We start from the raw sequence: 16,372 nt of genomic DNA, 5'->3' as shown, positions 1-16,372 counted from the left end.
ATTATTATTATACTTATATTTCTTATTTTACTGATTATATTTATTATTATTTTACTGATTATATTTATAAATATTTTACTGATTATAATCATTATTGTAATCACTAGTGTTTTGTTATTATTATTATTGTTATTATTATTATTATGTATTAAGTTATTGTTTGCTCAGTCTTCCCTCTCTTTTCTGTCTTTTCTCTGCCTACATAACCACTCATTTATAACATGCTTCCGTGGGGCCCTTCGGCCTCTTGTGGACAAAGGTATTATTAATAACAAAAAAAATCTACAAAAAATGCACCCTTATAAAGATGGGAAAAAAAGAACATTTGAATTTGAAAATGGCAAAACATATATTTATTTTTTTTACTTGGAAAAAGGTTTTTTTTTACTCATTTGCCTCTCAGGGCGAACTTGAATACAGGATAAGCGGTAGACAATGGAAGGATGGACAAACACGTGGGATTTAATGCAAGTTTACTGAATTTAATGTGCAGGTATCAAACGTCAGATATACAATAGTGTTTAAAATCATCATCATAAATAAAACTCTTTCATGTATAAAAACAAAACAATAAAACCAGTGATCCACGGTCCTGTATCACGTACGCACGAGTGAGGCCAGGTACACCCACACAGACATCACGTTGTTGGGGTACGGGTGCACGTACACGGCCAGGGCGAACTCCACGTTGGACGTGTGAACGTTGTGAACTCCGGTGCTGTAGACCGCCTCGACGATGGGCCGGATCTCAGAGAACGGCAGATGCAGGGGGAATCCTGAAATCTAAAATAATTAAATATAAAAAGAGCCGTTTAGTTATTTATGACAGGAGCATATACGTGTATTTAGTGGTTATTGATTGATTCAAGTCCCGATCTTGACATCTAAGTGCAACGTATTGGAATTCTACATTTTGTAATATATTCTAAAGACCGCCCTCTACTGGTTGAAACTGGGTACAGCTAATTTAATTTAGCTGATCTGGAGGCAGCTTTAGTCACCAACATCATCCATCCACTTTGGAGATAGGAGTACCCTTTACCCTTTCCGTTAGCCCTTTAAGCACTAGTGCTAACTGCTAATGCTACCCACTAGCACACACACACATATCCCAGCCTCGCAGGTAAACTCAAATTAATTTGCACAAAATCAGCGAGCTAACAAGCTGTCTTGCTCGTTAACTTGCCCTGTTGTCTCCCAGAAGGCTCTGCAGCTCGTGGCGGTGGCCCTCGGCAACGTCCCGCCCTCCGCTCAGCTCCAGTTTGGGCAGGAACTGTTTCAGGGTGTTGGTGCAGAACCGGTTCCAGCGGGTCGGGTGGCGAGGCCGCCACTCCATGATTTTCTCCTTCAGGATCTTCTCGATTCTGCGGATTGGAGCGAGACAGGTAAACGTCTTTGTCTCGTTTTAGCCAAACATCAGGGTTTCTACACCTTTTTCCAAAGTCAAATTCAAGCACTTCAAGGTGCATTTTCATGCTTTTCCAGCACCTTCCAGCTGTGGTAAACTACATATTTGTATCCAATACAATCCTCAGTATTCAGTCTACTTATTATTGCACTTGTTCATCACATTAAATGAGATGTTATTGTCCTATAAACAACCAACATGATGTTTGGAGACAGCTTTTTACAGAAGGAACACAAATGAAAGGAAAACTAATTTTACTAACAGATCCACAGAAATTTAATCACCAACTATTTTCATCATCAGTTCATCATCAAAAGTCATTTTTCATGCAGAAATGTCAGAAAATGCTGTTTTCATCCCCTCAAATATGGAGATCTTCTTTTCTCTGTGTTATATCATATATGGCCTCACATAGAACATACATTTCAAGCACTTTATTCTAAATCCAAGGACTTTTCAAACTTTGAAAACACCACAATAAAAGTGTTTTCAAGGATTTCCAGCACCCGTACGAATCCCCTGAAACATGACGCGGTGTTTAAAACTTGCCTGTCCTGGAGCTCTGCTGCAGCCGCCTTGTCCTTGCCTTGGTACTTCAGCACCTCCGGCTGAAGACAAAGAGATTTAGAAGAAAATACGGGCAAACACACGGCGAGATGATGGATAAACGCAGCGGACTCACCTGCACACTGGACAGGCCGGGGTGAGAGAAGGAGCGGGAGAAAAACGGCTTCCACAAGTTGGCTTTCCTGGTGTCAAAACTTATCGACATTGGCGCCTGATTTTCTTGAATGTTGAACCACACCTAAAAAGATAATAAAATCGCTGAATAATCAGCTGCAATCTGGAGGCAATGATGTAATAAAGAAAGAGTTAAATGTCGGTTCCCTCACGTTGTCAGCGTCGACCAGGCAGCCGACCACCTGCAGGGGACAGAAGGTGTCGTACTGTCCGTAGTACTGACCGCTGCTGGGGTTCCAGACCAGGTAGCGGCTCTGCTCGTCGGTCAACACGTAGGCTGTCGGCCCCTGGGGAATAAACACAACAAAACAATATGAGGGGCCGATCACCCGAGACAAGTTGCTAGAGATGCTTTAAAAAAGAAAAAAAGTTTAATATATTTGATAACACACTTTTGGCCCAGACAGCCAATCGAATCGAGTAAGAGGCGGGGCTTACCACTTCTTCCCTGTTTCAGTGCGGAGGATGTCGTATCAGCGTAACTGTTTTTAATCATGACGAACTACATTTTTTTCAGCGTACCGTGAACCAACAGCAGAGCAACATTTGATCACCTGGTTGATGATGTCACATCCCCCCCCCCCCGCTACACAGGATCATTTATATAATACAAGAAGGTGGAAAAAGATAATCTTGACCCCAAAACAAAGGGAAACATGGTTATTTAAAGGGTTGTGTGCTGCAGGTTGGGAGGATCCTGAGCTTGGACACTCCTCCCTTAGATGGACTGTTATGGAGCCGCCACCACTTTTATTTATTTACTTTTCTTACTGTATAATCACATTTGGTTGGTTTTCTTCCTGTACTTACCTACACCTGTTCTGAAATCACCTTTCACACAATAAAATGAAACCTCCCCTCCCTCACCCACCTCGGGTATGGCGGTGCCGATTATCAGCCAGGCCTTCTTGCCCATGGACAGGAAGTAGTTGCACAACAGCACGGCGTGTTCTTCTTCGTCGCCTGCCAGGAGGGTGAGGAATTGCTGAAAACGAGAAGACAGAGTGTCTGTTAGATGGAGGGTTGATTTCCAGCCAATCGGCAGCGCCTCACGGAGGGAGTCCACTCACATCACAGGTGCTCCACAGGTCGCAGGCGCCGGAGAACGAGACTCTGTCGGGCAGCGAGGGGACGAGCGAGACGAACCGGGCGACCAGCGCCTGCGTGAGGACGGGGGACGCCACAGTATAGTCAAGGAGGTGGGCGTGGCCTCTTTTTATTATGATTTCCAGCTCCACACAATCATTTAGAATACATATCATTCTTCTCAATTAGCCACCTGTAAATTTCACAAAGCATCACAGACTCACTGGACATTATTACATACATACTGTAATACAGACCTAATCGTATTTTATAATAAAGTAAAATAAGGAAGAAAACAAAAGGGACACACAAATAAGACAAATGATGGTGTGACGTACATTATCCATCTTTTCAAAAAACGTACCTGTTGCCGCCTCAAAACAAAGGTCATCCTTTCCATCTTAAAAATATCGATAGATAATGTCAATGCATTCCTCCACGGTAGATTTTTCCTGGGTTTAACCACCTTCTAGTACTAGCTTTTCCTGCTAAGCCGTACTTAGAATAAACATTCGGGGAGTGACTTCTTTTCTCAACACTCGCAAAGCGATCCAGCTACTGACCGTGGCCTCCTGGGGGGTGTTGGGAAAGGCGTCCAGCAGCTCCTGCGGCGGGTTGAGCGGTCGGACGTAGCGTGTGATGAAGACCGTCTTCCCGCTGAGGTCTATGACGGTGGTGGTGCAGGGCCGGTCCGGGTAGACCAGGGCCGCGTCCCTCTCGAACCTCTCCGAAGCCTGCAGCAAGCGCTCGTCCTCCTGGCTGTCGAACTGAGCGACAGAAAGGTCAAAAAGGTCACGCGCAGAGGAACACAGGCGACCACCGCTTTAACAAATCACTACGCCTCAACGATGGTGTAGTTACCTTCACTTCCTTTATCTAGCATGACGAAGCAAAAGCAAGAAAGTAGCACAACACGAGAACAAATTAATACACACACATTCTTAGAAAAGAGCAACGGGAGAAAAAATAAATACACAACATAAGGATTCGAAGTAAATGAAGATACAATCAAGCGAGGAGGAAGTGAGCGGGTGACGTAACCACGGAAGGACCAACGACGCATGCGCTGATCTGGGATCCGTGTTTTTCATAAAATATCATATATTTCAGGAGAAACTCGAGGTGATATGTGCTCCCAGATCAGCAAGCAAGAGGTGCCAACTTATTTTTTATTATACTGATTATATTCATTATTATTTCACTGATGATAGTCATTATTTTACTGATTATATCAAGCAAATAAGTGACACAACAAGAGAACAAATTAATACACAACATAAGTGTTCGAAGGAAAGGAAGACACACATGATGGACAGGATCCAGCAGGACTCACCTTCTCCCTGACGGAGTCTCCGGGGACCAGCTGAGGCTCGACGGTGATGAAGAGCGTGACGAACGCTCCCTCGCTCAAGCTCCTCGGGGTGTCGTAACCAACATGGCCGCCGTGGCTCCGCTCCTTGCTGTAGCCTAGCAACACTGCCGGCGTGTTCACCCTGAACGTGCCATCGATCTATCCGATAAATAACAAAACAAACATGAGTCAGCAGTTCAGGTGGCGTCTGTGAGGAAGGAAATAAACACTGAGCAGGACTCTGAAGGACTCGGCAGGACTGAGCAGGACTCTGCAGGACTCTGACCCTGGACTGAGAGTAGATGGTGCTGAAGGGGATCTTGACGGAGCCCAGCCAGTGCTTCTCCACCCGGGTGTGGATGGACTTCCCTCTGTCTTTGTCATTCTGAGGAACAAATGGTGAGAAATGACGAAGTGAACAAAGAAGACGAATAAAACAACATGGGAGAGAAGAAGAAGAAACGTTTGACTCACACTTCCAGTTTCATAAACAACCTCATCAAACAAGTTGATGAAAACTTCGTCTTTGACCGACTGCAAGACGGCGCAGCTGTAGTCACCGTTAGGAGCACTGAGGAGGAGTAGGAGGAGGAGGAGGGGGGGGAGAAGAGTTAGATTAACCAAAGTAACAAGAACACACTCTCTAAAATTACTGTTTTTGTGAATGGAGTCTGGTGGCTTTAAAAAATATTCTGTCTATTTAAACTGATATTAATCGTTTCAGGAGTATTAAATATGTCTACATAAGTACATTGTACATCCGTAGAATTGCATTGCATAGCTGATGTGGAATTGGTGACAAGCCGCACCCAGAGGCCATGAAACACAGACAGAAACGTTCATCCTGAAAGAGGAAAGGTGTGAGACAGGCGGTCGTCACCTGAACGGTAGCTGCAGCTCTTCGTTCCAGCAGGGGTTCGGTCCGTCAGCCGTGGTGGTCTGGAGCACGGTGCGCTGGAAGGAGACCTCCACGAAGGGCCTCACCTGGACCTGCAGAAACAATCACACTCGCCAATGAGGATCTGGCAGCCAATCAGCTGCGAAGGGACAGTCGGGGTGTGTGTTGTACCTGGCTGAGGAGCCAATCGCTGCCCTGGATGGCACTCAGAGACGGTCCCGGTTTACTGAAATAATAATTTAAAAAAAACAAGAAACGTTTCATCTAAAACGTGTAATTCTGACTCTCTTGCATGATTGTGGATTTGAGCGTCTGAGCTCACTTGGACTGCGGCCGGCGGACAGGGACGTCGTACGCCCGGATGATGTTCACCAGCAGCTTAATGTCTCCGTCGGACAGATTCTGAGCCGTCACCTTCTTCCTCTCCTTCCTCTGAGGTTTCAGCGGCCGCTTGGGTTCAGCCAGCTTGAAGAGGTTCATTCCCAGAATCCTGACGGTCACAACAGACAGCTAATTATCATACTATCAGAATGATGCGAATCATTTACCGAGGGATTGAACAGTTTTTTAAGGATGGGGCAGGATTATTACTACCGACAGCAGTCAGTCCCTCCAGGTGTCTGCAGGTTTGTCACCACAATAGAGACGCTAAGTCCTCCCGAAAACACTAAAAAAAATCTGTTTTGTTGGAATAAACACTGCAAAATCCTGAAGGGGCCTTAATGCAACACAAAGGGGGGAGGGGGTTCAAACTACATGGAGAAAGAAAGAAAGAAACTCATACCCAGGACCGGCACCGCTGTTAAACATCCAGCAGAAAAACGTAAACAGAAAAGTTTATAAAGTTCACTTTCAATAAAAAAATAAATAAAAATAAAAGTAAAGTAACACACGACAGCTTCACCGGCACTGACAGTCGAACATTATTACTTTTAAATCTGCAAAGACATCATGAAAGGCTTATTTCAGATCCTCTGATGTGAAACGTTGCCTTGAGCAGATCCAGATCAAGTTTTAGATCTAAGAAAGCGAAGCAGCATCGGGCCAACAAACACAACGACATCAGCCTGATTTACGTTCGCCCCTTCGCTCTTTGTGTTGAGTTCAAACTCCAACTTATCAAACCTTTTACTTCACAACTTGAGCCAGTCCAGGCTCGCTGTGATGTTTCGTTGTAAGATAGGCAGGAATGATAAGTCACATGCACACGTGCTTGACTTACTATTCTGTGATTGGAGAGAAATCATGCAAACAACGTGACGTTGTGAAGGAGGCAGTTAAAAGACGGGTGAACGGGTCTGGGGGGGAACTAACCCGATGCTCGGTATCTCCTCTTCGATCACCAGGTCGGACAGAAGGTAGTTATGTTTGGCCAGAAGAAACCTGTTGATGACCGATTCTCTGATCTGTGGGGGAAAAAAACACCCGAGATTAGACGACACTTCCTGCTCCATTATGGCAACAAAAAAAACATACAATCAGGATTATTTTAGTTGATTTTTTTTTTTTTTTTATATATTTATTGAACAAAAAGGGCGATGTTCTTGGACTTTATATATAATTCTTTTTTAGATTTTAGGGTTTGTAAGACTGTGGTGGGCGGATTTCAGACCCTCTAAAGGGGATCTGGGGGTCATGCTACATTTAAAGCAGTCTCCCTGTTGCTCTCATGTGATCTGAGTAACATTACGAACATGTTAACATCCGACGGCTCCTCACCTTCTGGAGGTATTTGGCCACCAATGCTCGGTGTGGATCCAGATGTTCTTCAGTGTCGACTATCTCTCCTTCTTTCAGTCTCTTCTCATATTCCTGAAATCATTTTTTGTTCGTTTTTTTTACCAAAAAAGGAAACAAATGTAGCTGCAGAGGAAAAATGGTTCGGCCACATCCACCATGTTGTGAAATATAGTAAAACCTGTCTGGAGGTCTGACCTGGAACACCTTGTCGGTGACCTCTCTCTCCAGAGCAGGAACACACTTGTAGCTCCGAAACTCTGCCACTTCCTGGTTCCGGAGACGCAGCAGCCGAAACCTCTTGGACCGCTCCATCTCCTCGTCGCTCACGAAGTTGAACTCCTCCTGCAGCTGCTCTAGACGGAAGTAGTCCGGAGCGGTGACCTCCCCGCTGCTGGCCACCTGGCAGGGACGGAGGAGGAAGACGCGTTTTCATTGGTGAGACCTCTTTCTTATGCGTGACATTCTGGATCCTGACACGCACCTTCAGCAGCTGCATGATGGAGGTGTTCTTGGGGTCGTTGGGGTCCAGGCGGGACTTGGTCGCCCACTCTCCGATCTTTTTCATGTCGTAAAGTCCAGACGCCCCGATGTATGTGACGGCATCCAGACGGCCACTAAACCACAGAGACAGACGGGGATGGATACGACTAAAAGGACAGGTTCGGGCTAACTTCATGTGATTGAAACTCTTTTTTTATTCTTTTTATTGTATATCATGAAGGAGGATGTGCATCATGATGTCGTAGTTGATGCACGGCCCTCTAAGTGACGTTACCCGTGTATGCCGCCATGTTGTTGAGACGGGGGAGGGGCGAGCGGCGCTCCGTCCTCCCCGGCCCCCCAAGACACACAGCAGGACAGCTTCCCAGAGGTCAGCAGGGTCACCTTGTTGCTGCCGTCGGCCTCGAAGGAGAGCGGCACGTCTGACGAGACAGGAAGATGAAGAAGTGTTAGCGCTGCGACATGTCGACGTTAACCTCGGAGACGGTTCGGGTCGGACATTTACCGCTGCCGACACCCTCGTGGTCGAACATCACTCTCTGGTTGCTGCTGAACTCGAATTCTTCGAGAGGCACGATGCTCGTCACGAGCGAGGGTTCGGGCACCGGCACGAACACCTGAGCCAGGAGGGAGCAGGACGAGCCGATCTCCTCGAACACCTGAACGCAGAGAGACGAGAGGGGAATCACAGCTGGAGCGTCGTGGTTTAATAGCTTCGTTTGTGACGTCGGACATTCAAATGTCTCATTAGTCATCATGTTTGAAGCCAGTATTTGGGCACATTTGCATGTAAGATAATAATAATAATAATAATAATAATAATAATAATAATAATAATAATAATAATAATAATAATAATAATAGATTTTATTTGTAGTGCACTTTTCATTCAATGAATCTCAGAGTGCTTACATAAACATTTAAAAAATGAAATGAATAAATACAAATAAAATAAATGAATAAATAAAAAAAATAATGAAAATAAAAATAAATAAATCAGGATACACTAATAACTATTTATTGGAAAATAATTATCTCATCACATTTTTGAGGGTGATGCCTTAATATACAACAGGCATTCAAAGAGGTCGATAGAAGCTTTGAATGTAAAAAGACAAAAAAGATTCTAGCTCATGTAGTAATGGATCGATCAGATGTGTGGATTAGACGCTACATGTTTCTGCATCGTACCTGCAAATTGATGCTTTGGGGACAGTGAACTATCTTGAGGTTGAAGATCTGTCCAAAGTGGACTCTGAAGTCGGCGTTGAGGGAGCGGCTGTCCGTCCGGGACACTTCTTTGTCGTTGTAGAGGATCTTGATGAACAGCGAGCGCCTGGAGACGTCCTCCCTCCGAGCCGTTTCAGGCCTGCAAGGAGGAGGCGACAAGTCTGTTAATTTCAGATTCATCATCTTTACTTTCTTCAAAACGAGGTCGTTCGTACCGTGGGCAGAGCTCGCTGGCGGTGACGTTTACCGACGCAGACAGCTCTGGGATCAGGATGGACTCTCCCGGTCTCCTGCGGATCCTGGAGGCCTTCTCTCTGACACTCTGCTCCAGGGAGTCCAGCTCGGGCCTCTCCGGAGGCTCCGGCTTTGCAGGGCCTTCTTCGGCGGAACCTTCCGGTTCGCTCGCCTCCTGGTCTTCGTCCTCTTCTTCTTCGGTGTCGTCCTGCGTCTGGCCTTTCTTCTTCTTCTTTCTCTTCTTCTTCCTGGCTTTCTGAAAGCAGCAACATATGGATATGTGTATATATTCGCTGTCTTGACCAGAATTTTAGCTTAATTTATTAATTTATTATTCTTTATAAGAGATATTTATTATAGGTACAGGTGCGAGAACGTGACCAACTACAGTTGAATAAATATGAAATAGATAGGTTCCATAACCCCACTGATGCTAGATATTGAAGCCGCTATTAGACTTGCATGATATAAAAAATATGCAGGAATTTTCAGACAAGAGGCTTTTTAAACAGTTCATTTAGCTGAAGAAGGAGGAGAATTATTATATATAAAGGAACAACACTTCAACACTTTATCTTTCAGTTTTCCACAAACAGCTGTCGTACTGACATGTACCAGTGTAGCTGTCGTACTGACATGTACCAGTGTAGCCGTCGTACTGACATGTACCAGTGTGACTGTCGTACTGACATGTACCAGTGTAGCTGTCGTACTGCATGTACCAGTGTAGCCGTCGTACTGACATGTACCAGTGTAGCCGTCGTACTGACATGTACCAGTGTAGCCGTCGTACTGACATGTACCAGTGTATCTGTCGTACTGCATGTACCAGTGTAGCCGTCGTACTGACATGTACCAGTGTAGCTGTCTTACTGACATGTACCAGTGTAGCTGTCGTACTGCATGTACCAGTGTAGCTGTCGTACTGACATGTACCAGTGTAGCCGTCGTACTGACATGTACCAGTGTAGCCATCGTACTGACATGTACCAGTGTAGCCGTCGTACTGACATGTACCAGTGTATCTGTCGTACTGACATGTACCAGTGTAGCCGTCGTACTGACATGTACCAGTGTATCTGTCCTACTGCATGTACCAGTGTAGCCGTCGTACTGCATGTACCAGTGTAGCTGTCGTACTGACATGTACCAGTGTATCTGTCGTACTGCATGTACCAGTGTAGCTGTCGTACTGACATGTACCAGTGTAGCTGTCGTACTGACATGTACCAGTGTATCTGTCGTACTGACATGTACCAGTGTAGCTGTCGTACTGACATGTACCAGTGTAGCTGTCGTACTGACATGTACCAGTGTAGCTGTCCTAGTTACCTGTGTCCTTCTCCAGAGCTTCCACTTCTCCAGTCCTTTCTTGTACTCTGCCAGACTTCTCTGGTAAACTTCCTCCGTCTCGGCCTCTAATTCTATGACTTCCGCCAAGATTTCCTCCTCATGCTGTCGCTCGTCCGACACTCGGTCCACATTCTCTCTGGTTTAAAAATAAATAATTCAAATTAAACACTGATCAATGATGAGAAAACTTCTTGCATGATTTCTTCTCAAGAGTAATATTACTCTTCTACTTGCGGCTGCAACATTCAGGAGAGTTTTTCTAGTAAGTGAAACCAAAACATCTGGATCGCCCCCTGGTGGCTGGCTATTAGATTATGAGGCGCTGGATTTCATATGCAGCTTGAGTTTTCTATGAGCCGAGCCTTTAAAAAAACATCAATATTCCAGTAGATCACATTCATTTAACTGAGGGGAGCCACAATCCTGATCTCAATTAATATTTGATCAACTGTGCGGCCAATAAACTAAAGAGAGTCTCTTCTGAAAGCACATCTCAGCACACAGCCTTTTAATAAAGTTGTGTTCAGCAGCAGCAGCAGGCAGTGAGTTGTTATTATAATCGCCGTGGAAACACAGAGAGGGAGATTAACCTTCTGAGGTAGAGTTTGTAGGGGGTGTTGGTGAACTTCTGGAAGTCTCTCAGGGCCTTCATCTCCTTCCACACCTTAACGATGTTCTTCAGCAGGGTCCTGTCTTTCTCCTGCTCGTTGTCTCGCAGCTGCCGAGTGTTCCTGAGACGTTCGGGGGGGGGAGACAGAGCGTGGGAATATTGCTCGTCACAGTTTTTCCAGACTGAACGGGACTTGGAGGGAACAGGATTTGGCTCCGACTCACCTGACCTCCAGACTGTACTCAGACATCCTCTGCTGCAAGGCCGGTGTGAGGCTCTCGCCGCTGTGGATCTCGAACATATTCCGCAGCGCACTCCTCAGTCCATTCAGCTGAAACACAAACAAGATGGAGACACCAGACTCATTTGAAGTACACCACCCATCTTGGATGTTTAGCAATGTTTACTGAGACAATAAATCAAGAGAGAAGTCGGCTCATTTTCTCATAGACTTCTATACAATCAGAGAGGAGTCGCCCCGTGGTGGCCAGCAGAGGGAATGCCAGTTTAAAGGGCACTTCAGCATTTGGCTTCACTTTTCAGCATACCTTGTCAGTCAGGTGTCCTGTGAGATTGTTGCGTTGCCTGGTGAGGTACTGATCGTACAGCTGAGCCAGGCGGGCCCCGAGAACATGCTCGCGACTGAAGAGCGGGTGATGGGAAAAGATCAGACCGGAGACGTCCACATCCAGCTGGTAGTCTCCCTCGGGGTCCGCTGCACCAGCGATATACAGATTTGCATACTTGGACTTGAGCGCCTGGGGGATACAACAAATTATCGTCCGTCATGCAAAGTTTTGGAAAATAATAATCACAATCAAAGTGCTTGTGAAACCACACAAGCACTTTGATTGTGTAGAACCAGCTTGAGTGTGTATCTAGTGTCCGAGCGTGAAATAGTTAACATAGTTGGCAGGACTGATGGCACCATCGGGGAGTGCGTAATGAAAAGTCCCTCATAACAATGATGTAAACACTCCATTGGGTTACAAAAGATGCTCTGTTTGCTAGATGACTGAATGTGGCAGCTGTGCAGTTCTTTGGGGGTTTCTCCACTCAGACGCTCCCAACCAGTGAACCAGATCTGAACACCCCCCCACAAACGTGAGAAATAACAGCCCCATTGTTGCTATTTTTTGTTATTACAAACTAACAGATGGAGTAGGACAGCAGCTCCTGTGTTCTGAGAGGTAAAATCCCTGTTTTTGTTAATGGAGTCTGGTGGCTTTGAAGGGAGCATGGATTACACTTCAGAAAGGTCTGTTTGACAGCGAGTTGAAGCTGTGAAGATATTCTCAATATCTTGCCACTTAGACTTTTTTTCATACTGTTGACCCTTCAAAGCAGACTCCATTCACAAAAACACAAATTTTTACTTTGCGGCACATTGGCGTTGCTGGTCTCCCGCTGCCTCGGTCAGTTAGTTTGTTTGTGTTGTCGTGTGACGTTAGTGCTTAAATGAAATTCATATTCACCAAAGTCCCACAATAACATTAAAAAACTAACTGACTGAGGCAGCGACTCCTGTGTTATTTGATGGAAAACCACTGTTTTTGTGAATGGAGTCTGGTGGCTTTGAAGAGCTCATAGATAACGGCTGAATGTGCACGGTGCTTTAGACCATGTGGAAGGTGAACAGAGTGACGGGGGTGAGAGCGGGCATGTGTGTCTGACCTTCCTGTACACCGTGTGCAAAGCAGGATCCAGGTCCTCCTCCATGTGGAAGAGAGGGGGTCTCGTGGACGATTCCTTGATGGGGTCCGGCAGAGCCACGATCCTGCCGTCGTCTCCAAACCACTTCTTTCCCTTAATAATTAAATGAATAACAATTCATAATTTTTTTAATTCAATTTCTTATTTAAATCGAAATTGGAGTACATTATACAGCACAACATATATACATCATTTTCTTTTTATTTAAAAAAATAAATAAAAATGGAAATAACAATAATATAAATAATAATAATAATGAGGATAAAGATATATCTTTTAAAGAATTCCTGGATAAAGGTGCAGAAGAAGTGAAGGTTACCTCCTCCATTTTCAGAATGCGGTTCTCCAGAATGTTCTCGTTGGTCAGAGACACAGGAGGCCTCTCGCCTACGTACAGACCCTCGTCCTCCAGGTAGCGAGGCTTCATATTTTCAGGCAGTTTAATGGAGGTCGGGACTGTGACAACGATATAAAAAGAGATATTTCAGTCGAGATAAAATCCCCTTTTAGATCCTGTTGTGCACCTATTTAACAAAACGGCCTCTCAAACAGTCATCCCTGCTTCCTGTAAAACTAAATATGACGTCGGCGTACACCAGCCAACCAATAACATCACAACATTCATCCATCAATCCCTCTGTAACCCTTAGCAACCAGGCAGGTGTTGATCAGGTGGGCGTACCTGTTTGAAAGCTCGGCGTGAAGAGGTGCTCGCTCTCTTGCTGAACGCGTTTCCGATAGCCGATATACTCTGCCTTCTTCGTTTCCAGGAAGTCCTGCGTCGACTGTTCGATGACGAACAGATCGTCCTCTTCGTCTCGCACGAGAGGAGCTTCTTCACTCTGCAGCGGGACGGAGGACACGAGGCGTCAGGTGGAAATAATCACGATGCAACACAGAGAACCGTTGGTTGTTATTCTTCTTCTGCCTGTTTTTTTTGTAGAAACACCTTCAATATCTTCAGAAATATTCATCGTTTTCCAAGATGAATGATCAACATTCAAATGAACGAATGTTCAAACTTCGTGACAAACCGATGACAACAAAGCAGCGAAGCTTCAGCTTTTCATTAATCCTGAAAAGATTCCACATCGTTTACACATTATTATTAGGAGTCAACGTTTCAACACTCCCACTACTTCACTGTCTTCTCACACATTTAATCCAGCATTGCAGTGTTGCATCAGCTGTAAAACATCTTTTATATACTTTTGGAAAACAAATTAAACCCATTCTCTCTTGTTCAACTATTTAAACTTTTTTTGTTGTTGTTTTTCTTCAAAAGTTGCTTTTTATATTTTCTACCAATATTATCGCTGACGTCTTACCTGGTCTTCGTTTTCATCTCGAGTCTCTTCTTCAGCCTCTTCCTGCTCTTCGACGTCTTCATCTCCGTCCTCCTCGGACGTTTTGTTCCGTTTCGCTCGTTTCTTGCTCGTCTTCTCGGCTCCATCTTGAGGATCCGGCTCAAAGTTGAGCGTAAAGAAGTTGTACGCCTCCTCGGCGGTCGGTTGGCCCTTTTCTGTCTGCGTGTACAAAGAACCAATGAATAAATGAAACACAGATCATTTGTTCTTGCAGCGATTGCCATCCTGTCTTACTGGTCTTGCTGCTTCTCTGAACTTGACCCGGCTGCTGAGATCCAGAGGGTCGTCGTGCCGCCCGGCTCTGTCTGGATCGACCTGTGAAACACCGGGAGTTAAACCTCGTTCAGGTACGATTGTGGTCGCGTTCACCGGCCGAGGTCGATGCTTACCTCTCGGTCGAACCTGGTCACGGTGTCTCTATCTCGGAGGCTCTGCAGGTGGCTGGCTGGTTCGAGGGACGCCTCCTCCTGCTGCTGGAGGCTCTTGCCTCGAGACTGAGAAAACAAGACGCCGTCGATACTCAGGAAAGACAAGTTCTAGCAAAAACAGAATATGATATCTTTCCATCTTATTCAAATTTGTGGAAACAGATGTCGGGTTTACTCTGGCGGCTCTCAGTCTCCCTCCCAGGTGATGTGTCGTATGGCTGTCTTCATGCTGGGAGTCGGGACTCTGCTGGACTCTTGAGGGGAGACCTGGAAGACAAGTCAAACAACACTTACATGCATAACTCAGTATTGTACCGTATTTGGTTCTGTTTCAATGTCTAATCCTGTGTGTGTCGGAGGAATGTTGTGCTCTTGTGACTCTAATTTCTCTTTCTTTTTTATTATTCTACCTGTCCAGGGACTACGGGTGGAAAAGAGCAATTTTCTTACATCTGGTACATTACATCACTCCTTGCTTTATATTAGATTAATGTTCTTTATGAATTGCACTTGTGCAAATAAAGAAACATAACATAACACTGTATTACTGACACCACATGTTTGGATATGATCCAAATCATCTTGAGATTCCGTTCGTAATTTTAAGTGTGCTATCTAAATTAAATTAATGACGACTATATGCTGCACTATAAAAGATCATACAGTTGTGTTTTTTTAATGATATCAGGGGGAGAGGCGAGTTTTGAAAGAGGATGGAGACTCACCTCTCTGAGAACCAGTCGGAGGTCTTGACAAAACCAGGGGGTCGGCTGTGGATTCAGCCGATCCCTCGTCTCCACCGCGGTGCTGGATCTCCTCCACGCCATCGTCCTGGGACTCCTGGGCTGAAGACTGCTCGAGCAGCTGACGCGCGACAACAGGTGGACGATTACTGTACGCCGTTTGAAGTTTGTGTGTGTGTGTGTGTGGGGGGGGGGGGGGGGGGGGGGGGGGGGGGGGGGCAGGACGTACCCTTTTCTTCCTCCTCAGTCTCTGAGCCCTGAAGGTGCGTTTCAGCGTCTCTGCTGGATCTTCATCGCTGCTCTGGTGTTCCTGGTGCAAACGCAGGCGTTCAACTTAGAAGACAGAAAAACAAGACTTGCACATGCAAACTGCACTTCTATCCACACTACTGTGTAGCACAGCTGGGAAATAAAAGGGTTAATGGGCATAGGGCAGACAGGAGGAGATTGTTGTTGAGCAGCCAGCAGGAGGAAGAGGAGGTGGAGGAGGGCAACTACAGCCGAAACACACCGACCTTCATCGTAGCTTCCAGTTTCTCCTCACTCACCCTGGCAGAGGGAACCAGAGCCTATCGGGCATAATTAGATTCACTATCACACTTCTCTCTCTGAATCCTGTCTGTGTGTGACGTCAGACATCCAGTCATCCAGTTAAAATGAGGAACTCTGTCAACACTCATTCATGTCATAACTTTACCTGTACGTCCTCCTCCTCCTCCTCCTCATTCTTCTTCGGTCCCAAACTCTCCTGCAGAGCGCGTCGTTTCTTCCGTAGCTTCTCCCGGATGTCGCTACGACGTAAACAAACAAACAGAGCTAACGTTAGCCTAGCGTCTCGTTAGCTGACGTCAGTTATACAAAAGCTAACCGCAGCTAAGCTACGTGACATTGTTGAGTTGTAACAGGAACAAGACGTAAAGCTATGTTTACCTTGAGGAGGCCAGGGTGAGTGTCGCTTTTCTTCAACGA

The 16,372-nt window shown here is 45.6% G+C and overlaps 1 protein-coding gene across 1 annotated transcript; it reads right to left on the bottom strand.

The window, feature by feature from the left end:
* Positions 1 to 464: 464 nt before the first annotated feature.
* cc2d2a (coiled-coil and C2 domain containing 2A) lies at positions 465 to 16,190 on the bottom strand. Its single transcript, XM_084010588.1, has 39 exons — positions 16,101 to 16,190; positions 15,919 to 15,972; positions 15,633 to 15,713; positions 15,386 to 15,524; positions 14,836 to 14,927; positions 14,622 to 14,726; positions 14,467 to 14,547; positions 14,194 to 14,391; positions 13,548 to 13,707; positions 13,185 to 13,321; positions 12,827 to 12,958; positions 11,701 to 11,910; positions 11,377 to 11,483; positions 11,133 to 11,273; positions 10,522 to 10,678; positions 9,171 to 9,445; positions 8,917 to 9,094; positions 8,231 to 8,384; positions 8,000 to 8,147; positions 7,706 to 7,838; positions 7,420 to 7,623; positions 7,204 to 7,296; positions 6,799 to 6,890; positions 6,269 to 6,283; positions 5,807 to 5,974; positions 5,656 to 5,710; positions 5,467 to 5,576; positions 5,061 to 5,157; positions 4,873 to 4,971; positions 4,569 to 4,745; positions 4,097 to 4,111; positions 3,799 to 4,002; positions 3,220 to 3,309; positions 3,021 to 3,134; positions 2,302 to 2,436; positions 2,091 to 2,213; positions 1,958 to 2,016; positions 1,187 to 1,364; positions 465 to 783 (listed from the first exon to the last, which is right to left on the bottom strand). The coding sequence occupies exons 2-39, from the start codon at positions 15,922 to 15,924 to the stop codon at positions 598 to 600; spliced, it is 4,848 nt and encodes a 1,615-aa protein (XP_083866714.1). The 5' UTR covers positions 15,925 to 15,972; positions 16,101 to 16,190; the 3' UTR covers positions 465 to 597.
* Between the last annotated feature and the right edge of the window lie 182 nt (positions 16,191 to 16,372).

This window comes from Eutrigla gurnardus (assembly GCF_963514095.1).
Source record: "Eutrigla gurnardus genome assembly, chromosome: 6".
Lineage (NCBI taxonomy): Eukaryota > Metazoa > Chordata > Actinopteri > Perciformes > Triglidae > Eutrigla > Eutrigla gurnardus.
This window is presented reverse-complemented; position numbering and strand designations above follow the sequence as displayed.

Bases quoted from the DNA above. Each gene is read 5' to 3' on its own strand.
- cc2d2a (XM_084010588.1), bottom strand. The intron at 15,525-15,632 runs GTACGTCCTGCC...GTCGCGCGTCAG, and splicing joins GACTGAGGAGGAAGAAAAGG to CTGCTCGAGCAGTCTTCAGC. The intron at 14,928-15,385 runs GTGAGTCTCCAT...CTTGTCTTCCAG, and splicing joins TCCGACTGGTTCTCAGAGAG to GTCTCCCCTCAAGAGTCCAG.